Source organism: Pelophylax lessonae (genome assembly GCF_965119305.1).
Source record: "Pelophylax lessonae genome assembly, chromosome: 3".
Classification (NCBI taxonomy): Eukaryota; Metazoa; Chordata; class Amphibia; order Anura; family Ranidae; genus Pelophylax; species Pelophylax lessonae.
This window is the reverse complement of record NC_138770.1, coordinates 435,429,542-435,453,766: the sequence shown is the minus strand read 5'-3', so window position 1 is coordinate 435,453,766 and position 24,225 is coordinate 435,429,542. Positions and strand designations below refer to the sequence as shown.

Sequence of the window (24,225 nt, the reverse complement as noted above, 5' to 3'; positions counted from 1 at the left end):
GGGGTATACTCCCACTTCTGCTTTAGGACTTCAGTTTTTTTCTGCCTAATCAGGAGTAAGGACTTAGTTACTGGGATCTCTAGTCCTAGCATTTTTTCCTTTTTAAACAACATTTTTTCTCTTACGTCCTCCGACAGTCGCCGCCTCTTCATATTCGTCACATATGGGGTATTAGACTTTGCTCCGAAGGAGTAGCTAGGCAACAGAATATGTTAACAATAAAGCTTTAACATATCCCACCCTCAAGGGGTGGTCCCCTCAGTCAATACCCTCCTACTTCCTGCAACCATATCTCAGTTTTAATGTCTAGCTTGTCAGGAGTGGCTGGCTCTCTCTGTGCTGGGACTTTCTGTCCCAGACTCTTTCTTCTTTTTAATATTTTGTTTGAGTTTTTCTCTCTACCTTTATTTAGCTGTTATTTTGTCAGCGTTAGTTAGTTCTTCGGACGAAGAGGATCATGCGGACTGGGTCTCGGGCTGATCCCCCTGGTCGCAGGTCGTGGGTCAGTGGCTTCCCAGTCTGCCATCGAGCGTTCAGCCAGGTAACGCTCCTGGCACAGTGAACGACCCATCCCTGTTCGGTGCAGGGATGATTGGTGAGGTGGCTACCTCACTGGACGCTGTGCGGTTTCTTAACCCCCATTTTGTGCGTCTTGAATTGCGACTCTCCCTGCCTCATGTGCAGCGGCTTGTTCGCCTGTGCGGGTCCCCCACGCCATGTGAGGTAAGTGTATCTATGTGGGGACCTGTCTGTCTGGGGGGGGTGTCAGTCTGGGACTGTGTAACCTGCCTCTATTCACACTGCTTGTCTCCCTATCTCTCGGCTGCATGCTGTGGGCTGCAAGGGGGGGGGGGAGCTGTATGACACTGTGTGTGTCAGACTGGTCAGTGTGAGAAGCTGTGTGCTGTGGGGCATGTTTTTTTGGCATGTTTGGGCATATACGGCGATCGCTGCGGCGATCTGACATGTATTCTGCTATTGGAATGTAATGTGTGTTTTAATGCACTGTGGAGCGGCGGTTTCGGCGCCAAACGACGCCATTTTGCCTACACCCGCTCCGGCCGCATGGTTTACATGCATGGCGGCCATTTTCTTGTAGCCTCCATAGGCTTACATAGAAGCGCCCTGGCAGCATCACTTCCTCTTTCCTGGAACACCGATCGAGGCAGCAGCAGCGGCGAAGGTCTCCTCAGGTTTTATCCTTCTGTTCTTGCTATCCATTGCCTGTGTTCAGTTTGCATATTCCCTGTGGGGGTCTCATTGTGCTTGAGTGTGGTGCGGTGGGCTGCGCTTGCCGCGCTTGCTTAAAAGGGGCAGTTAACCCTTGGTTGTCTGGCATTACAGGGGCAATGGATTCTCAGGAGGGCAAATTTCCTACAGTATTGGTGGAAAGCCAGGGGACCGCTGTTTCCCCCCCAGGGGGGGATTTAGCCACTATTGTGGCTGGCCTTGCTGCTCAGGTGCAAATGCTGGTGGCTGCTCAATCTACTAAAAGGCCCAGAGTTGCTCTTTCCTCTGATTCTGAGGGTGAAGGTGATGGGGCTGTTCTGGCAGGGGCCTCCTTATCGGGGTCCCGCTCCTCTCTTGATCTAGTGGGGTCTGAGGTGGAGGCTGAAGTTGAGGGGGTTGATAATTCTCCCCCTGGCTCGCCTGAAGAGCTTGCAATCATGGATGAGTTGATTGCTTCCATTAAGCAAACGCTGCGTTTGCAGGACGAAGTGTGTCCCCCCGCTGCCTTGGCGGCTTATGGGACGCAGAGGAAACGCAGGACGCCGCAGGTTTTTCCCTGCAATGCTGATTTTCAGCGCGTTGTTAAGGATCAATGGCGCGATCTGCGCAAGCCTTTTGCGGTACCGAGTAAATTCAAGCTGCATTATCCTTTTTCGCCTGCCACTGATGAAAGGTGGTGTGTGCCTCCACCAGTGGATCATGCAATTGCGGTTTTGAACAAAGCCACTGCGATTCCTGCAGAGGGTTCCCCTGTTTTCCGTGATGCCACGGATAGGAGATTGGAGTCTCTTGCCCGTCATACTTATTCTGTTACGGGTTCTATGCTTAAGGCTCTGTTTGCTTCTCTCATGGCGGCCCAGGCGATCGCAAGTTGGACGCAGATGCTTAGGCGCGTCCTAGTGGCCGACTCGGCCTCGCCGGCGACCCTGGATATGGTGGATCAGATCCACCAGGGTGTCATGTATCTGTGTGATGCGGACCTGGACCTGATTCCGTTGGCTGCACGTGTGCACAGCGTGGCGGTGTTGTCTCGCCGCCTGGTTTGGTTGAAATGTTGGTCGGTGGACCAATCTTCACGTAAGACCTTAGCCAATCTGCCTTATGATGGGTCTCGCCTTTTTGGGGAGTCCTTGGATGTGTTGATTAAGGGGATCACCGGGGGTAAGAGCACTCTCTTGCCCCATTTCCCCAAGGCTAAGGGGGCTTCTGGGAAGAAGCATGCTAATTTTCGGCCCCCTCAGGGGTCCTTTCGTGCCTTTCGGCCGCACTACAAGGGCAAACCGTTCAAAGGTCAAGGCTCTCAGAAGAAGCCCTGGTCTGGTAAACAGAAGTCCGGCCAATCCGGACCTGCAGCCCATAACAGTTCGGCCTGAAGGGGCGCCCTCACCCAGTTTTGGGGTGGGGGGACGCTTGCTCGGTTTTCTTCAGCCCTGGTTGGCCCGTGTGCGGGACAGATGGGTTCTGGAAATCGTTCGATCTGGTTACAAGATCGAGTTTCTCTCTCGGCCGGAGAGCAGATTTTTTCCCTCAAATCTTCAACTGTCTCCAGAGCGCTTGCGGGACCTGCACCTGGCGGTGCGGGACCTGAGGGCTCAGGGAGTGGTGGTTCCGGTGCCTCATCGGGACAGGTTTCGGGGGTTTTATTCCAATCTGTTCACCGTGCCCAGAAAGGAGGGCAAGGTTCGTCCGATTCTGGACTTGAAGGCTCTGAACCGCTCTGTGCGGGTTCGCAAGTTCCGCATGGAATCCCTGCGGTCGGTGGTGGCTGCCCTGGCTCCGGGGGAATTCATGGCCTCCATCGATTTGAAGGATGCGTACCTTCACATCCCCATATTCGAGGGTCATCAGAGGTACCTTCGATTTGCCATTGCGGAGGATCACTACCAGTTCGTGGCGTTGCCCTTTGGTCTCGCCTCGGCTCCGCGGGTCTTCACCAAGGTGCTTGCACCGGTTCTGGCATTATTGAGGGCCCAGGGCGTTTCTGTCCTGGGGTATCTGGACGACATTCTGGTTCGGTCTGCGACCAGCCAGGGTCTGGAGGAGGACCTGTCTGTCACGATGCAAACTCTATAGGAGTTTGGTTGGACGATAAATTTTCCAAAGTCGACACTGAGTCCGTCGGTTCGTCTCCCCTATCTGGGAATGATACTGGACTCGGTGCAGGCGAAGGTCTTCCTGCCGGAAGACAAACTCAGGACTCTCCGGGAGGAAGTCAGGTCCCTCAGGGACGTTCCGAACTCGTCTCTGCGGACGTGTATGAGATGTCTGGGATTGATGGTCTCGGCCTTCGAGGCGATTCCTTTCGCACAGTTTCACACGCGGGGTCTCCAAGCGGAGATCCTGTCCAGGTGGGACGGGCGACCTCAATCTCTGGATCTTCAGATCTCGTTGAGTCTTCGCACCAGGGAAAACCTTCTGTGGTGGCTCCAGTCCCCGTTGGTGTCCGGGGGCAAGTCGTTTCGTCCGATCTCGTGGACGGTAATCACCACGGATGCCAGCCTGTCGGGCTGGGGTGGTGTTCTGGGCGTTCTGTCCGCTCAGGGGACTTGGTCGGAGGGGGAGTCTTCCCTTCCGATCAACATTCTGGAATTGCGTGCGATAAGTCTCTGTCTTCATCGCTGGACGGACCGGCTGCAGGGTTGCCCGGTTCGGGTGCAGACGGACAATGCCACGGCGGTGGCCTACATCAACCACCAAGGGGGCACCAAGAGTGCCCGAGCGGCTCGAGAAGTGGCCGACATTCTGTCTTGGGCCGAGACTCATGTCCCGGCGATAACGGCGGTTCACATTCCGGGAGTGGAGAACTGGCAGGCGGACTATCTGAGTCGCCAGACCCTGGATCAGGGGGAATGGTCTCTCCATCCGGCTGTCTTCCAGACGTTGTGCGCGAAGTGGGGTCTTCCAGATGTGGACCTGTTCGCGTCTCGCCTCAACAACAAGGTGAAGAGGTTCGTGGCAAGGACGCGCGACCCTCGGGCAGACGCGTCGGACGCGTTAGTGGCCCCGTGGCATCAGTACAGGCTGATGTACGCGTTTCCACCGTTTCAGTTGCTGTCCAGGTTCCTTCGCAGGTTACACTCGGAACGCAGCACGGTGATTCTTGTGGCACCGGACTGGCCTCGCCGGTCCTGGTACGCAGACCTCGTGAATCTGGCGGTCGACGCCCCGTGGCGTCTGCCTCTTCGAGACGATCTACTGTCTCAAGGACCGATATACCATCCTGCTTTACAGTCGCTGGCTTTGACGGCCTGGCTGTTGAGACCGAGGTCCTGAAGGAGAGGGGTCTCTCTCCGGAGGTCGTCCATACTTTAATCAATGCGAGGAAATCTTCCTCGGGGAAGGTTTATTACCGTACTTGGAAGGCCTATTTTGCCTGGTGTGAGTCCAGGGGGTTTTCACCCCGCACGTACTCGGTGTCCCGTGTGCTGTCTTTCCTTCAAACGGGTGTTGATCAGCGTTTGGCGCTGGCGACGATAAAGGGTCAGGTGTCTGCTCTGGCCGTTCTGTTTCAACGTCCCGTGGCTTCCAACCCATTGGTTGGCACCTTTATTCAGGGTGTGCGGCATCTGGTTCCCCCGAGGCGGGATCCTCTGCCCCCTTGGGACTTGAATCTCGTTCTATCTGTGTTACAACGTGCTCCTTTTGAACAGATCAGGGAGATCTCGTTGTCTATGTTGTCCAAAAAGGTCGCCTTTTTGGTGGCGATCACTTCGGCTCGCAGAGTGTCGGAGCTGGCGGCTTTGTCCTGCAAGTCTCCGTACCTGGTTATTCATTTGGATAAGGTGGTCTTGCGACCTAATCCTTCTTTTCTTCCGAAACGAGTTTCGGACTTCCATCTTAATGAGGATATTGTCTTGCCTTCGTTGTGCACGAAGCCTAAACATCCGAAGGAGGTGAGATTGCACTCTCTGGATGTTGTTCGGGCGATAAGGGTTTACCTTAAGTCGACTGAGTCTTTTCGAAAGACGGACTCCTTGTTTGTTCTTCCAGAGGGTCCTCGGAAGGGCATGGCGGCTTCGGCCTCTACCATCGCCAAATGGATCAGGCAGACCATTGAACAGGCCTATGCCTTGCAGGGGAAGGTTCCCCCTGTGCCTGTGAAGGCGCACTCGACTAGATCTCTGAGTACGTCTTGGGCCTGTCGTCATGGGGCTTCTGTAGCCCAGGTGTGTAAGGCGGCGACTTGGTCGACCGTGCACACTTTCACAAAATTCTACAAAGTAGATGTTCAGGCATCGGCGGATGCTTCCTTTGGCCGCAAGGTTCTTAGTGCGGCTGTTCCCTAGGGTCCCTTGTTGGGGACTCCTGGCTGTTGGGATAAGTTTTGTATCCCCTGGTTTTTTGTCTTTTCCTGGGTTGTTGCTCCTGTTGAGCACTTGTTTTTTGCTGTTGCCCAGCTGGTTCCTTCCTTTGGTAAGGTTCCTTCTTTGATGCGGAGACTGCGTTGCCTTTCGGCGCGAATGCGTTTCCCACCCCTCATGTTTGCACTGCTTTGGGACGTCCCCATATGTGACGAATATGAAGAGGCGGCGACTGTCGGAGGACGTAAGAGAAAACGGAATTTTTGTAAAATCTTACCTGTAAAATTCCTTTCTCTGAGTCCTCCGACAGTCGCCGCCCCCGCCCCTCTTTTGGGGTTTGATTGTGTACTCTACTGCTATTCCACTAAAACTGAGATATGGTTGCAGGAAGTAGGAGGGTATTGACTGAGGGGACCACCCCTTGAGGGTGGGATATGTTAAAGCTTTATTGTTAACATATTCTGTTGCCTATGTGACGAATATGAAGAGGCGGCGACTGTCGGAGGACTCAGAGAAAGGAATTTTACAGGTAAGATTTTACAAAAATTCTGTTTTTTCTTTTTTTTTTTTCTGAACTGCAAATCAAGTTTGTTCCAGTGAGAACTACAATCAACTGCTGGACGAGGTGACCCACTTCTGAATACACTTATTTTTCGGGACCCACTTGCAGCCATTTTCACGTCATAGTGCTCCTTTACACATCGCACCGTCCCATTATACTGCAGCCATTTTCACGTCATAGTGCCCCTTTATACATCACAGTGTTATACTAGTGCGGTATGACTTAACTGGTTCCCGTCGCAGTTTTTATTTGTAAATTACTTTACTAATGCTTTAGGCTTGGTTCACATGTATGCGGGTTTGTGGCCCATTGATTTAAATGGGTTGCTATGCCCTCATTTTCCACAGAAAAAAAGGTGCATGCAGCATTTAAAAAAATGCAGTGGCCTTAAAATCCATCCTGCTTTTGCACCATGCGATTTACCTTCAGTTCCTGCGCTGGCAAGCTTTCTGCATTTTTATATATACGTGGGCCAAGCATTTAAAAAACACAGTTTGCGTGTGCAGGAACTGCAGGTAAGTCACATTGGGGGAAAAGCAGAATGGATTTCACGCCCACTGCATTTTTTTAAATTCTGCATGCACCTCTTTTCAGCAGAAAACGCAGTCATAGCAGCCCATTCGAATCAATGGGCTGCTATGCCTGTGCAAATGTGGGTCGCCAACCCGCATACATGTGAACCAGGCCCTAAAATAAGCCATTAAGCAGTGTCTGGCCTACCTGGTGACTGGTCCTGGCGCTCAGCTCCGATCCGATGGCCTGGTCATTAAGGGGGCAAATTTTTGAGGTCCAGAAGTGGTTAAACCTGCAGCCTCTGTATTTTTTTAAATTCTGCATGCACCTTTTTTCAGCAGAAAATGCAGGCATAGCAGCCCATTCAAATCAATAGGCTGCTATGCCTGTGCAAATGTGGGTCACCAACCAGGCCTAAAATGAGCCATCAAGCAGGTTCTGGACTTTGGCCTACCTGGTGACTGGTCCTGGCGCTCAGCTACGATGCGACGCACTGCACTCTGATAATGGCTCCACTCAGTCAGACTCCTACCCCAAAGTGCTGCCTCCCATATGGCGCCGCCTCCTGTACAGAACAGCGCACACGGCAATGGGCGGGGTTGGAGCATCAGTGGAGCTCAAGGCCCCACCTGCCTGCTCGTAACACAGTGCTCTGCCAATGCCTGGGCAGCTCTGGCTCAAAATCCGCCGAGGACCCACTGAAATGCAGTTTGGGAACTCCTGTTCTAGATCCTTACAGTCTTCCCAGTCTGGCCAGCGAGCGAAACCCGACTGCAGCTCCGCGCTTGGTCGGCCACGACATAGCCCCACTTGACAGGGGCTGGCCGTTGAGTTTATGGTCTTGTGAGGTCGCATAGCCCTGGTCACGACCTGAGTCGCAGCGTATCTTTGGTCCCCAGCACCCCCATTCCAAGATGGTGCAGTGGTCTTCCTGGAGTGGTGCCGCCCAGTTCCAAGGTGCTGTGAGTTTTGTCCCCCCCCCCCTCTGGTTATTTCTCGGGTTGGACGTGGGCCCCTCCCCGGGTTGGTAGGTCCCCCATGTGTCCTTTCTTCCCAAATAGCGCCCCCCTTCACTATTGTGTTCTCTCTGCAAAATACTCCCCATTCACCCTCACCTAGCCCCCCCTCAGTCCCCCCCCTGCCCCCCCCCCCCCAGGGTGGCCGTGCTGTATACAGGCTTTGGGGTTTCAAGCGTTGATGGGCCTGGGGGGGAGGGGGCATGCCGCCGGCTGCTCAGTTTGCACATTTTTGAGGGAATGGTCCTAGTGAGGGGGTTCCTACCAGGGCCTCCCTTGCTGACTAAACGTACCTGTGGGTCCTGGGAGTCGTGTGGTGCTGCCATTTTGCTGTGGATGGCTCTCCTCGTTATCGATGGCCATGTTTGTGTAGCTCGGTGGCAATGTTTTGGAGGTTTCCCATTGTTTTCAGCAGCCATTTTCTTGTAGCCTGTGGTGCGGTGAATCGGCGGTGGGCCTCTAGTGTCAGTGCCTGCTTTTCCTCTTCCTCTCTGATTGCCGCACGGCATGCAGCTTGGCACAAAGCTTCCTCTTTCTGCTATAGCAGTGTGTTTGGTGTGCTGGGACCTGTGGTCCCACTGGTGCAGCGGTGGGGGAATTTTCACAGCGTTTATTTTTTTACATTTTGCTGGCGGTTCCCAGGTTAACCGTGGAGTCCCTGGAGCATGTGTTCCTGACCCACTCTCAGAAGCTGGGTCTCAGTCTGCCTTGACGGCCATGATGGCGATCCTGCAGTCCCTGGTGTCCAAAGTTGATATAGCCCTTCAAAATAGGCCTAGCAAAAAGCATTCCCCACCTTCACCTGCATCCCCTCTGTCTCCTCAGATCCTGAGGTTAATTTGGCTGCCGCAGACTCGAGTCACCCTACTGGGTCTGCGTTCATTCATCCTTAGTGCTCTGATAGTGAGGATGATTCCTCTTCCACTGTGGCCACGCATGCAAAGGTGCTTGTGGATGCACTGATTGTGTCAATACAGGAAACTTTAAAATTGGAAGACACAGCTAATGCTAGTCCGTGACAGCGGTGACTCTTCGCCGCATGATTTAGCAGAAATGCTGGTCTGCGGACCAGGCTTCCAAAAAGGTGCTGACTGATCTCCCCTTTGTAGGAGACCGCCTGTTCAGAGTTTCCATGAAAGAGATCATTAAAGATCTTACGGGAGGTAAGAGTACTCTGCTTCCACAGGTTACCAAGGGCAAAGAGCCTCGTCGCAAAGCGTGGTCTTTTCTTCATAGCTCACAAACAGCCCTTTCGTCCCACAGGGGATCAAAACCCACCAGTAACTTTGCGGAAGGTTCAAAGAGACTCCAGATTCCGCTGGTCCCGCAGACAAGTCCACTTCTGCCTAAAGGGGCACCCTCACCCATATCTGTGGTGGGGAGTTGTCTTCACTTCTTTCTAGACCCGTGGACCTCCTTCCTTGATTCAAGACAAGTGGGTCCACGAGTTAATTTGGTCAGGTTACAAGATCGAATTTTGGTCCTTGCCTACAGCAAGGTTCTATCCTTCCAACTTGCGTCTGTCCCCGTATTGTCTGCGAGGACTTCTGGGAGTGGTACAGGATCTACTCTCACAAGCAGTAACTGTACCAGTTCCAGAGTCGGAACGTTTTCAGGGGTTTTATTCAAACCTATTTTTTGTTCCCAGGAAGGAAGGCAAGGTCCGTCATATCCGGGATCTCATAAAATATAAAAAAAACGAAATACATAAAGCGCTCAGGAGAAGCAGATAAAGTATCTTGGTATAACTAATAAAAATAGTCAGTCCATGAGGGGTTAACAAAGTCTATAATAGATGGAAGGCTGATGAAGGTGGTGAGCTATGTTGCACTCAATTAGGGCATCTCTCTTAGGAGTGAAGGCAAACTCTGGAGAGAATATACAAGAAAATCAGAAAAGCGCCTCTGAGTGTAGACTTCTCCTGGTGAGAGATCAGTCCGTTCTACTCGATCCGACAGCCGGGGGGACCGTGGTCTGTAGAAGATGATGCTGGCAGTCTCCTATTTACTTCCGGGTCCCAGGCGGAGGCCATGAAGAAACACACAGCGTGGGGAGAATGCTCGTGATGTCACCGGGGAGCTAGGCAACACAATGTGTTTCTGAGCGTGCGCGAAGCATGCATGCTCTGTTAGAGCTTTGCACACGCTCAGAAACTCGTTGTGTTGCCTAGCTCCCCGGTGATGTCACACGCTTCTCCCCGCGCTGTGTGTTTCTTCACGGCACTATTCCATATAGCCTTATGGTTTCTGGCTCTTGTGAGCTGCCATTTGCCTTTTTATTATGTGCTACATTAAAAAGTCTACACTCTACGCATTTCTGTTTTTTTGTAAATCCTGGATCTCAAGGCCTTGAACTGCTTTGTGCAGGTTCATAAACTTTGGATGGAGTCCATTCGCACGGTAGTCGCATCCCTTCATCAAGGAGATTTTCTGGCCTCTATCGATATCAAGGACGCTTACCTTCATATCCCAATATATGTCGGGCATCAGCATTTTCTTCGCTTTGCCGTGGACAAGGAGCACTATCAATTTGTGACGTTACCCTTTCGTCTCGCCTCAGCTCCTCGGGTGTTTACAAAAGTGTTAACCCTGTTGTTAACTTTTCTAAGGCAGTGGGGGATTGCTTTACTGGGGTACCTTGACGACCTTCTTCTGCGAGCAGAATCTCCTACTGCTTTAACCACTTCAGCTCCAGAAGGTTTTAACCCCTTAATGACCAAGCGATTTTTTGCAAATACAAATGATGTCCTTTTTTTCCCACAAATAGAGTACTTTCTGCTATAAAACATTCCAAATAAAAACATTTTTTAAAATCACATTTTTTTATCAGTTTAGGCCAATTTGTATTCTGCGACGTATTTTTGGTAAAACAAATCCCAAAAAGCATATATTAATTGGTTTGTGCAAAACTTAATGCGTTTACAAACTATACGATAGATTTTTGGATTTTTTTGTGGTTTTTATTTGTAATGGCGGCGATCAGCGATTTTTAGTGGGGCTGCGACATTGCAGCGGACAGATCAGACCCCTAACTGACATTTTTGACACTTTTTGGGGACCAGTGACATTAATACAGTAACCAGTGCTAAATAAAATGCACTGTTACTGTGTAAATGACACTGGCAGGGAAGGGGTTTATTTCTGGAGATGATCAAGGGGTTAAATGTATGACTAAAGTGCTTTCTAACTGGGGGAGTGGGGCTCTGTGAAAGGCACACAGAAATCGGTGTTTCAGCTTAGCTGAAACACATAATCTCAGTGTGCCTGTCTGACAGAAGAGCCGCTTGCTTTGTTTACATAGGCAGACGGCTCTTCTGTCAGTTTCCTCGAAGATCGAGCCTGCTCCTCCCGCAGTCTGGCTCCCGCTGTGTCTAATCACAGCAGGAGCGCAGCTTCGGTGGCCTAGCGCTAAGACCGCTACGTCATCTACGTGATTATGTGCAGCCGAGCCTTCCTGCCGTGGTAAATCTGCGTGGGGCAGTCGGCAAGTTATTAAAAGACAATCTGGCTATCACTGGGCGAACTTTGCAAGAGTTAGGCTGGAAACTGAATTTTCAAAAATCGGCACTGATTCCATCCAACAAACAAGACTTCCTGGGTCTGACTCTGGATTCAGCCTCAGCTCGGGTGTTTCTCCCGCAGAAAAAACTTTAGAAGTTGCAGGATGCAATTCGGCTACTGTTATCCACTAAGGTGGTGTTTCCGCCCTCTCTGCTGTGCATATTCCATGGGTGGAAAATTGGTAGGCGGACTACCTCAGTCGGCAGGCGCTGGATCAGGGAGAATGGTCTCTTCACCCGGAGGCGTTTCAACAACTGTGTCTCCGGTGGGCGACTCCCGATGTAGACTTGTTGGCCTCTCGTCTCAACCGGAAGGTTCAGAGGTTTGTGGCAAGGTCTCGAGATCCTCTGGCTGATGCCACACACGCTCTGGTGGCCCCTTGGGGCCAGTATCATCTAATGTATACCTTTCCTCCACTAAAACTTCTGCCGAGGCTTCTGCACAGAATCGAGGCAGAAGGGATTCTAGTCATTCTGGTGGCTCCAGACTGGCCTTGCCGGTCTTGGTACGAAGATCTAGTAGAACTGGTCGCCGATGTCCGTTGGAGACTCCCTCACAGAGAAGATCTTTTGGCTCAAGGACCGATCTTCCATCCTGCTTTACGGTCGCTGGCTTTAACAGCTTGGCTATTGAAAGTCAGGTGCTGAAGGATAGAGGGTTGTCGGAATTGGAAATTCCTACGCTGCTGAAAGCTAGAAAATCTACTTCTATTAAGATTTATCATCGGGTCTGGAGGGCGTACATTACTTGGTGTGAGTCTCGAGGGGTTTCCCCATGTTCCTTTTCGGTGTCTCGTATTTTGGAGTTTCATTATTTGGCCCTGGGCACCATCAAGGGCCACATTTCCGCCTTGGCTATTTTCTTCCAACACCCGTTGGCCACAAATTCTTTGGTTCACACTTTCTTTCAGGGGGTATGCCACCTGGCTCCCCGGTAAGGTCTCCGTTGCCTCCGTGGGACCTTAATTTGGTACTGTCAGTTCTTCAAAACCGCCTTTTGAAAATATTCGTGAACTTCCTCTGCTTACTTTGACACAGAAGGTGGCCTTCTTGGTGGCTTTTACTTTGGCACGCAGGGTGTCGGAGTTGGCTACGTTGTCCTGTCGGTCACCTTACCTGGTGGTTCACAGGGACAAAGTGGTGCTACGTCCTTGCTAGTCTTTCCTTCCTAAGGTCATTTCTGGTTTCCACTTGAATGAAGACATTGTGTTGCCTTCCTTGTGTCCTAAGCCTAATCATCCTAAAGAGATTGCCTTATATTGTTTGGATGTGGTTCAGGCAATCAGGGGGTCCCTAGCGGCGCCAGAGTCGTTTTGGAAATTGGATTCCTTGTTTGTTCTTACGGATGGTTCTCGTAAGGGGCAGGCTGCATCTGCTGTGACCATTTCCAGGTGGATCAGGCATGTGGTGGTGCAGGCCAATTTCATTAAGGGTCAGGTTCCTCCTTTCCGGGTTAAGGCGCATTCAACGAGGGCACTTAGTGCCTCCTGGGCCTTCCGTCATCAGGCGTCAGTGGTCCAGGTTTGCAACGCGGCCACTTGGTCGTCTGTGCACACATAGTTAGTCAGGTTGAAAAAAGACATCTGCTTCAAAAAATTTTACAAGGTGGATGTATTCGCATCTGCGGATGCTGCTTTTGGCCCCAAGGTTTTGCAGGCCGCTGTTAGAGAGGCTTAAGCCTCTTGAGGGTGTTACTGGATGAGCTCCTGTGTTACCTGGTTGGCTTAGATTATCATTTTTGGGAAGTATGTTTATTGCTGTGTTTTTTCCCACCCCCCACCCCATATTGACACTGCTTTGGGACGTCCCAAAGGTCAAAGAAGATATGGAACTGTGTCCGTGAATGAACGAAAGAGAAAACTGGATTTTTGTCTCACCATAAAATCTTTTTCTCTGATGTTCATTGACGGACACAGCACCCGCCCCTCTGTTGAGTTGGGTTATGTATTCTTCTGACACTGCTTGTTACAAAACTGAAGTCCTATAGCAGGAAGTGGAAGTATACCCCCTGGGACTGCCCTATAGGCATAGTCAATTAATTTCTGCCTAGTGTCCTACTCCTGTAAGGGGCAGCATAACCCAAGGGTCAAAGAAGATATGGAGCTGTGTCCGTCAATGAACATCAGAGAAAAGGATGTTACGGTAAGACAACAATTCATTTTTTTTTTTTTTACTAGTAATGGCGGCAATGAGCGGGTTTTATCTGGACTGTGACATTGCGGCGGACAGATCAAACACCTAACTGACACTTTTGAGGGCACCAGTGACATTACTACAGTAATCGGTGCTAAAAAATATGCACTGTTACTGTAATAGTAGGAACACAGGATCCCTGTGTTCATCTGTGAAAGAACGGCGGTCTGCCTTGTTTACATAGGCAGACTGCCGTTCTGTCTCCATGGGGAGAAATCATGGGTGGCCGGCCGATGGGTGACACTGGAACCTGCTAATTGGCTCTCCCTCTGGCCTATCGGTGCATGTGCACTGTCTATTACACAAAGCGATGTACAGGTATGTCCTTTCACGTAATAGAGCCAACCTGCTGCAGTAAAACTATGAGGGCTGGCCGGCAAGTGGTTAAGGAAGTTATCTGCTGTGATACACTATATTAGAAAATACCAATGAAAGATATGACCCCTGTGCTACAAACTTTCCCAATGTGCAAAAAATTAAAAATAAAAAAAAAAATAATAAGAATACCAAAAAAACAACACAACAGCGAAAAGTTAAAGGAAAAAATAGCGAAGCACTCTAATTATCTCTAAAACATTTGTGTATAAATAGCGTGCGTTAACATATGTACTATGCGTTATCAGCAACCACAGTTGATATAATGCACATATCATGTAAAAAACTAAGGGGTTGATTTGCACTCTCCAGTTTTAGTAAATCACCCACTTAGTGCTCCCTTTAAAAAAAAAAAAATCAATAAAACAGTCCACAGTAACAGCAAATATTTTGGTGTCCCAATTTGTTAATTTTTACAGTGTGGTATTTATCCAAATATAGTGCACCAAAACCACCAGTGTACCATTCAAGATGTACTCTGACTAAGAGATGGACCTCACTATTTATACAGCTAAGAGGTATTATGTGCTTAAATGTAGTTGTTTCCCAAAGAGCTCCTCATGGGCAAATAGGTATCCACCTATATCAGAATGATCTATAAACCTAAACTTATATATAAATATAAGATCCCAGAAAGACACCTAGAAAGAAGCCCCTCTCCACATCACTCTGATGTAGTTTGTGTCTGTTAATTTTGGGCTCTAATGGTTATCCTGTAGATGTTATGGCAGGAATACATCCCAATAATTTATTTATATTTTGGCTTTACCTGCATTAAAATAGCATTTTATTTATTCATTTATTTTATTTTTTGCGGTTTGGTAAGGTAAAAATGCCTCAGGTATAATCTCTAAACAGAGGTGTCTCATTTACACTGTTTTGTGATCCATTTTACTGTTCGGATTGGGATATCTGTTTAAGCCCCTGTATAGAGCTGCATGGTTTACTGATAGATATGGCAACCTCCCGCGCCTCGCCTAGGCGTGATGCGTCCCCGACTCTCTACACCTTTGGGGGAAATGTGCAATAAGGGGCACAATAAGTTGTTGATGTCCTGCTTTATATTATTTGATACATTGCAAGTGCAATTTTTATTTTTTATTAAAGAAGCTTTTATGGTTTTACTCTTTCCCTCTTTTTGATTTTATGAATTAGCAGTGATCTGAGCATTCCTTAAGTTGGATGGGAGCCGATATGTACAAGTGGATACCTATTTGTCCATAAGAAGCTTTTTGGGAAACAACTACATTTAAGACCTCTTATTTGTATAAATAGTGAGATCCATCTCTTAGTGAGAGTACATCTTGAATGACAGGGTGGAGGTTTTGGTGCACTATATTTGGATAAATGCCTCACAGTGAAGAATAATAAATTGGGACACCAAAATATTTTCTGTTACTGTGGACTTTTTAATTGTATTTTTTTTTACAAAGCACTCTATATTAGGGTTTCTTGAGGCAAACAGCATTACTTTAACGCATATTTTATCTTTTTTAAGAAAACAAATCTTATTCTGATTATGAGCATTACAATGTGTAACCAAGACAGGTTTAAAGTGTTTGTAAATTACAAACATGACATATTTACCTGCTCTGTTTTCTCGGGTCCTCCGCCAGGGCTCTGGGCCCCTCTCACCTGTCGAGATGAGGTCAGCCACTTCAGCCTAGCCACTCTAGCCTGTCTTTTAGTTTTGTATAAAGTGGAAAAGAGATTAAATTACCATCAGACTTTTATGTTCTCTTCCCCATTGGGAAAAATGTCCCTCTCCCCCCATCATACTCTTACAAGACATAGAAGCGGGACAGATGTCACAGGACAGGAAAGCAAAGACAACAAAAAAAATTATCAGAAGTTCTTACTCGCTCACTAAAATCTGCCTTTATTTTTAACCTATTGTATAGAACTTCAGTCAAAGGGAGGGAAAATCCCCTTAATAAGTATACAAATACTAATAAAAATTGGCACAGGCTATAATTCCCCCTGCTGTATCCAAAGCTAAATATAAAGTAATACATTTTATGTTGAAGTTGGCCTTTAAAATAAATCTAAATGCTTTCAAATTTTGCAGTTCATTTTGTTGTTAGATTTGTGGTATATATAACCTTCTAAAATGTGTTTTTTTCATACTTTATTAGAAGAACAAGGCAGAGAGCACTGGACATGACAAAATCAACTGATGTAAGTTCACATCCGGGGACCTTTCTGATTGGAACCACAACTTCTATGAGTTCTGAACGGGATCTCCCAAGACTGGATCACAGTGTTAAACCAAAAAAGAAGACCAGTTTTAAGAAATCACCTACATTTGGGAAAACAAATGTTGCGTTTGAGCCAGATGAGTGAGAGTCGCCATGTCTGTGAATTCAAGTAATGTACACCACAACAGTCTTAAAGAGAACCAGTCACAATTGGACTCAAGCAATAGTCTTTAATTATAACCATACAGATTTACTTTATATATTTTTAAATATTTGTTTTTCCTTCATTGAGGCATACAGGATTCAGAAACAGTTGGGTTATACTACCACCTACAGGACACTGGCAAACAAACAGTGACCAGCCCAGTTTATTCCCTCCCACTCGTACCATGCTCCAGTATTTTCCCAGTGTCTCAGAAGGATATAATACTTTTCTCTACTGAGAAAAGTTTAACTGGTTTTACAAGGCATTTTGTCTTCCATCAACATTTCCTTACATGTGGCTTGAGCTGGTCTCTATACACAGTTATTCAGATCAGTGTGACATCATTAGCAGTAACTTTGGAGCCCCACCGAAACCCCACTGGACTGATCATTTGTGTTTCTCTCTCAGGAGGATTACACATAAATACTGTAAGGAATTGGAAATTTTTGGAAAACTTTGTACCCTAATCATACAGTACAGGACAAAGGACTTGTATTCATAGACAATGAGTTATATGCAGGCTACCTTCAGGTCATTGGAATCTTTCTAGGGCCACCCCTAGTGCACAACCTTATTACCCCTCCCACTCCAGTTTCATGAGACTCCAGTTTTTGCTAGTGTCCTTAGGTGATGGACCTGTTCTCTTATAAAGAATTTTTTTTAAACCATTCATTTTTTCTCTGACACTTCTATCAAAATATGACTGCTTTCTGTCTTGCGGTTTCCAGATCAGTGATCCTCGGTGTGTACCTTGGGGAATAAACCGTTTTGTTTTGGGCCAGCCTATAATGTTTGTTACAGGCCCTGAATCCTGTATCTGAAAGTGCAACGTGTATAGTTGGCCACAGGGTGCTATATAGGTCCAGGGTTGTAATTCTTTTTTTATGGTTCCTAGACCCTAAAGACCCCTTCAAGGGTATGCTCACCATGATGGACAAAGCCTGGGCCTCCAGTAGGCCCAACATTGTGGATAAGATAAGACAGGATTTCCTGTAAATTAACACTGATTCCTGTCTTTTAATATCACATACAGCAGTGTGTAGCACACTATTCAGTTTCACTGAAAGAAACTTTGGGAGTTATTCTTTTTATTGTGGTACCTTTAGCTAATTGGTTTCTAACATTTCTCAGTCCAAGCAATTTGAATTTATTTTGACTTCCTTTCCTATCTGTTGCTGCACTATTGCCATCTCCTACAGAGACATAGCCACAGGATCACGGTCAGCTCTTTTACTTGAAGATATTATGCACAAGAGTATTTGTAGCTGAGGCTGCACAGGATTTTCCTTACCCTGCATTTGAGATACAAGCTACAGCTTTACAGCAAATGCTCTCCACTGTGGACACATCAATTGATGCAGTGCGCACTATTCTTTGCCTTACAGCACTCCACAGCCAAAAGAAGACCCTATGGGCACTTAGTCCTGGTTCACACTAGAATGCAGTGCAGGAAAACATAATCTGTGTGTGTGTGTTTCCTGAACCACATTCAAAATGCAAAGCCCTTGCAATGCAATCTGCAGTGGGTGTCAGTGCAATGTTAACGACACCCCAAACTCAGGTCACAAACGCAGTGCTTTTACCTGAACCCGTATCGCTTGGTACAATGTGACAATGCAATGTGGTGCTAAAACTGGTACATTCACTACTTGGTGTGATGCGGTGCAATTTAAGCCCATTTTAAATGAATGTGCTCAAATCGCTCTACGCTGAATCGCATGTGAATTGCACACGCGATTCTTAGTGTGAATCAGGCCTAATAGACTGGCTAAGTACACAAATACTTTTTCCATACATGCCCAGATTGATTGTGGAATTTGAGGACCAGCTCAACCCTGAGAGAGTTTTCGCTTTTCTGAAGCTTTTTGCTGAGATTTATCCTATGAAAAAGGATTTTAAGAAGATATAGATTTAGCCATTTCAGTTCTCAATAAACACCTTACAGTTCCTATTAAGGATGTTCCCTCTTTTAAGGATTCTGTTGATATGCATTTTGAAGCTCTCTTAAGGGCCTTATTGCAGATCCCGCCCTGCAGCTAGCAATTTATGACATGTCTATTTGGCAGACTACTGGTAAGTGGACAAGACAAATTAACAGAGACATTTTAATGAAAGCCTAATTGGGAATCCCTTATTAAATTCATCAAGGAAGTTTCTGGGGAAAAGTTACTTCTACCCCACTAGAAAAAGTAGGCCATACATGATTGATTTTTTTTTTTTGTTCAGCCAGCGGGTTGTAGGGAAAAAAAATTAACTCATTCCCCCATCCACACATTCGATGTAGCTATTGTTTTCTGAGAGCAGGGGGCCTTCCCTGCCGGCAAAAGACGATCAGTGTTGCTGGCTAAACCTGGCGGCACTAATCGTCCAGAAAAAAACAGACAGGCTGGTTGTACACAAGTCGCACAACCAGCTAACCCATACATGGATCGAAATTCAACTGGTCACTACTGACCCAGAAAAATTTCAATCCATGTATGGCCGGCTATGTCTCTTACTCTACCACTACGGTTCTTTTTGCTGTCCCCAGGCATCAAATGGAGTCTTCAAAGACACATGTATTTTCTGATGTACATTTGATTTATCTATAGATGTCTGACAGCATGTTATCTTATAGACATTAAGGCCTCATGCATACTGGACGTATTTAACGCTATTGTTAGGGGCACTTGGGTTTTTTTTTTTTTTATGCCTCTAAATGCCCCTGCATATGTTGACATATGCGTCCATATGCACACAGGCATTTCAAGGGTGAAAAAACCCCCACTGCCAGCGCATCCAGGAGCAACAGCGTCTTGGCAGAAAAAACTAACTAGAAGAAAGATTTATGTCATTTTTATTATTTTTATTTTACTAGTAATGGCGGCAATTTTTAGCGGGACTGAGAAATTACGGTAGACAGATCGGACCCCTAACTGGCATTTTTGACACTTTTGGGGGGGGGGGGACCAGTGACATTACTACAGTAATCAGTGCTAAAAATATGCACTCTTATTGTAGTAATGACCCTGGCAGGAAAGGGGTTAACACCAGGGGCGATCAAAGGGTTAAATGTATGCCCTGGGGATGCTTTCTAACTGTGAGGGGGATAGGCTTATGGAATCAACACAGGGACCTGTGTTCCTAAATTGGAGCCCTGCATTGATTGCTGACAGAACAATGGTCTGCCGTGTTTATTATGGCAGATCGCCGTTCTATCTTCCTGGGGAGTGATCGCGGGTGCCCGATGGCCCCACAGATCAGCTTCCCCTCTTGCGAATCGCAATGCGTGCGCCACCACACTTTCTCCCGAAGAGCGATGTTTGGGTAAGGCGATTCGCACAGCTGAGCCACCTTGCTGCAGTATATCTGCGGCAGGTGGTTGGCAAGAGGTTCATTTTTTTTTTTTTTTTTTACAGACTGAACATCCTCTTTAAGGCAGTTTACTCTGCCTTTACATTTTGCAAGGAAATATCATGTTCAGAAATGTTTGTTTGTTTTTTGCACACAATTAGGTTTTCTTTCCCCAAGCTCAAGAGAAACTTCCCTTCTATTGAATATAATACATTTTCTTTATCCCAAATTACTTTGAACCTGTATCTAGTTTGTATCCTTTGTGTAAACTTTAAAATACAGTATGATTAACTTTTAATATAGATATTGAGTATATCTATTTTATTACTGTTGCCAAAGTCTATATAGTCTTTTGCAAATCTATGCTACATGTTTAAACAACAGCTAGAAAAAAAAAGGTGAAGATGTTCAGAATGCATTCTGCAGAACATATAAATAATAATCAAGTCGCAATATTTGCAAACAAAGTAGGAACATTAAATAGGTATCATTCCAAAAGGTCTATTATTATATAGAAGTACTTTAAGAACATGGTCACGTGCAACTTTTTGTACTGAAACTTTTAAAATTAGTTTATTTTTACATAGATGTTTGCAGACAGTACAGTATAGTTTAGTGTTTCTGTCTTGTTTTGTGGATACGGAGACTGGATAGTGAAGGTATAATAGATTTGTAATACCTGTTCATGCTGGATCTCTACTATTGTCTAAACTAGTACAGCTCTTGCTTATAATGTTACAATGTTAATCTGTAATGAAGATTTGATGACAGAATCAGTTATGCAATATATAGGTCACAGCATATTTATGGCAATTAATTTAATTTGTTCTAAAGTTTAAATTGGGGCTCTGCAAGAAGCTCACTATCTTTATAATGGGTATGGAGAAACATAGACATAAATTGCATTTAAAGTTTGCTTATTTGTGCTCATGGAAAATTAAGGATGTGTCTACCTGTTTTAAACGAAGGGACTTTAAACCCAAAATTAAAAATGTAATATATTGCAGAGTGCCAATCATTTGTGATGACCGTATTCATTTTATTTATGGCTTGTCTCCCTCACTTGTTGATCAGGCCAGTAACACACCTCCTATATTAGTGTCCCCACTCTAGATGAAGGAGCATATGGAGCACCTTTGGACAGCCGTATTGTCAGTCTGGGGGGAGGAGAGTGTTGGATGGACTAGCAGATTTAGATACACTAACACATTGAAGCCAAACTCCAGCTCACACTTCAGTTATACAAGCAGTTACAGCAATTTATTTTTCTTTTGGGATAAAGGTTTTACACGAATAAATAATAGCTGATCATTGTAAGCATCCCTGTCAGTGGTAAATGGTTTGTCTCATCTCTATAACTGATACATCTGCAGGATAGCTTGTTTTTCTTTTTTTTTTTTGCAAAATAACAGACATACTGTCAGGATCACCAGATGAAAATAGAAGAAAGAACGCCTTAAAAAAGAAAACTAATGCAGCCATCAAATCTTAGAATTGTCAAGCTGCAATGTATTAAATGTTTCATTTTTGGTTTAATACTGCTTCATGTAACCAGCATGAATAACTATTATAGCCTACCTGAAGTTCTTGATTAGGCAGTTTTGCCTCAAATCTCACTATACATTGCATTTGTCCATTCAAGTATATGAAGAAACTGAACTTAATCTGCATTGGTAGAGTACACCGGTGGTGCAACGGTTTAGAAGATTAGAGTAAAAAGAAGTACAGATATTTAATATTTACCTATATTGCCCACCATATCTTCTGTACATATATACATATATGATAGCAGTAGTATTCTGAGACTGAATTGTTGATTGTTTGTAAATGTTTGTTTCAATTGGTGGTATTATTTAAATATTTAAGTTTTAAATTTAAATGTATTTAAATGTTGTTGTTTTCTTCATAATGGAACCTCAGTTTTCTACCTTGTCCATCTTAAGACATCGTAAGTTAGAAAGTGTGTTTTTTATTGTTCAATATTGCCAATTACCCTATTTTTATACCCAACATAAATTATTTTTATTAATACCTTTTTATGTAGAATTCAGATGCTGGTGTTTCTAAAAAGATTTTGTACATTAAAATGCACTTTGTTTTAAACTAATATTATTTATATAATCTATTTTGTACATTTTACCGAAGGTATATTAATTAAATAAGTTTACTGCTAGAACTTGTTTTTGTTGTTTAAGTTAAATCACCTATCTTTGGTAATTTTTTTTTTTTTTTTAGTTTATTTTAAATTAATTTTATTGTCCTTGTCCTTTTATTGTACATTTGCAGTGTGACATTGTTTTCAAATTACTAATGTTTAAATAATTGCATTGTTTTCTTTGTGTTAATGTTTAAAAAACAATATTATTTTATAATTCTTTTGAAGCACTTTGAAAGTTATCACCTAATAAATTTGTTATGGAAAATGTAATAATTTGTTGGTGTTCATATTTGTCGCTGTCATGGTTGGCTGACATTTTCTCTAGGGAGGATGTCAACTGATTTAAAATTAGATAATCCTGTGTAAGCTGTGTGGCACACTTCAAGCCCATTGATAAAAAGGAAGAAGTGAGACTAGCAGTATTTGGGCATTCATGTGTGAAAAATTCCCCAGACACAAACCACAGCAATCCTCACATATGTTCCTGGGTTAGAAAAAGGGTAAAAACAAACTGATTGTGGAGTTAAGCCAAACAAAGTGTAATTGTAATAAATGTACAGTGTCTAAAAACCTAAGTATTGTAAGGCCAAATTCTAATTAGAGGGTAAGGAAAGTGAACTATTGTTTGCCCTCAACAGATTCTTGTTTTATAGAATAGAAGATAGCTTCAAAATTCAAAAACATTTATATTCTTATTTAAGAGAGTGGGGCCATGTATCAAAGCTGTGTAAAAGAAGAACTATCTGAACGGTTCAGTGCAACCAATCTTTTTTAAAAGGATAAGTACACTATTTTCCCACCTTGAAGGTAACATTTACTCAATTGCTGCTCTATGCTGCTTTCAATGTCAGCCACATATAGGCCAGTTTTCTCAACCTTATTACCACATTAGAGCCTTTGAAATAGCTTTCAGGTCTTAGAGAACCTTGGCTGAAAATTATCATGCCAACAGCTTGTGGTACATTGGCCCGAATTAAGAGTTGTAGGTACATTACTAAATAAAAGAATAAAGATAGTTGTATACCAATATTATTTGATACTGAAGTTGAATAATTTTTTCTTTCCAATAATTTTATTGAAAATTTCAGTGAAAATGACATACACGTTAAAAAAAAAAAAAAAAAAAAAAAAAACCAGTGAACAATATATGAATATTTCCTGTGGGTTCACATTTTAAATAATTGATGCACAACATAAGGGATTTTTAACAACTATTGCTTATATATGTGATTTCTGATCAGCATTATTTTTTTCTTTTAACATAGATTGCTCACAGATTTTGTACAGTCAGAAAATATATATCACACATTAATAAACCCGTGCATTTACAGTTAAACAGTCTGGGAGCAAAGAAGAGAGGAAAAGAAGAGGGTGAGGAAAAAGAAAACAAGATGAAAGGAAAAATGTTATACGAAAAGATTCAACTATCTTTTCCATCTAATAGAGCTATTTATTGTTCACCAGATATGTACTCTATCCAGGGGTTCCATGTTTTTCAAATAAAACTATTTTGTCATTCAAAATGGTTGATTTTTCATTCACCATTATCTACCGAATTTAGAATTTATCAGTATGAATGAGATGGACAAAGACTTCCATGATATCCTTGCTGCCAGAAATATGAATGAGAATAGCTTTTTTACCATGTCTTGGTGCCTCCTCTATGGATTGGTTCAAAAGAGCCTGCCAAGGAGATTTCTTATGGTTGATTTGGGTTAAAGAATATATAACATTCTATACCTGAATCAAAACCTTTTAACCTTTGGGCATGTCCACCAGATGTGATATTTTTTTTCCCACATTTCCTAAAGCAGTTATGGGAAACACTTAGGACGTAGGAGGTTATAGTTTTAGGTACCATGTACCATCTTAAAAGGACTTTATAGTTCACTTCTATAGCTGAAGTATTAATATATGACTTGGAGGCATAGCATGCTTTGGTCCCCCACTACATGTAATTCTGCCTTTTAGAATACTATCATATCATTAAAGGGGATCTGTTGGGAGTGCAGCTGCCCAGGGCCTCTATTATTCATGGACTTCCCAGCTTTTGTAGTTAAACTCAAGTTCAAATCTGTACTGACAATTTCTATCTGTGGTCTCAAATGTTTATGCAGGTCCTTATTTTGTTCCCTAAAAAGTTGTCAACTTTTATTCTTGTCCATAAATATGAGATTTGCTTTCTCGTTTCACTTTGGATGCTAACTGTATTAGTTTCTCCCTAATAGTGGCCTTATGGGCCACCTAGTTAGTGATGGGGGTGATATCAATTGGTTTGTTGTACTGAAAACATTGACACATTTCTGTTTCTATTTTCTGATAAATAGGAAAATGCAGGTGCATGCAGTTTAGACCAAAGATCAGAGATAGATATTTGTACTGAATGATCCAACCAAAGTACAGTTATGATGTTTGCTTCAGTAATGAACGAGAGTAACAAAAGTTAGCGATCAATGGGAGAAAATGTATTGAGAACATGAGTAGAAGATATAATCTCTCTTCATGTTGGTTGCATTCTCTCCATATATTTATTCAGCAGGAACTGGGTAAGATTTGAAACGTTAATGTGCAGGCTGAATGTA

The 24,225-nt window shown here is 44.7% G+C and overlaps 1 protein-coding gene across 1 annotated transcript in view; it reads left to right on the top strand.

Annotated features, from left to right (window-relative positions):
* Positions 1-16,163, top strand: part of AHI1 (Abelson helper integration site 1) — a gene marked incomplete at its 5' end in the record, with an annotated part of 647,577 nt that extends 631,414 nt beyond the window's left edge. Inside the window, 1 exon segment of the mRNA XM_082249437.1 lies at positions 15,885-16,163. Coding sequence (XP_082105563.1) covers positions 15,885-16,092 — 208 coding nt within the window. The 3' untranslated portion in view covers positions 16,093-16,163.
* Between the last annotated feature and the right edge of the window lie 8,062 nt (positions 16,164-24,225).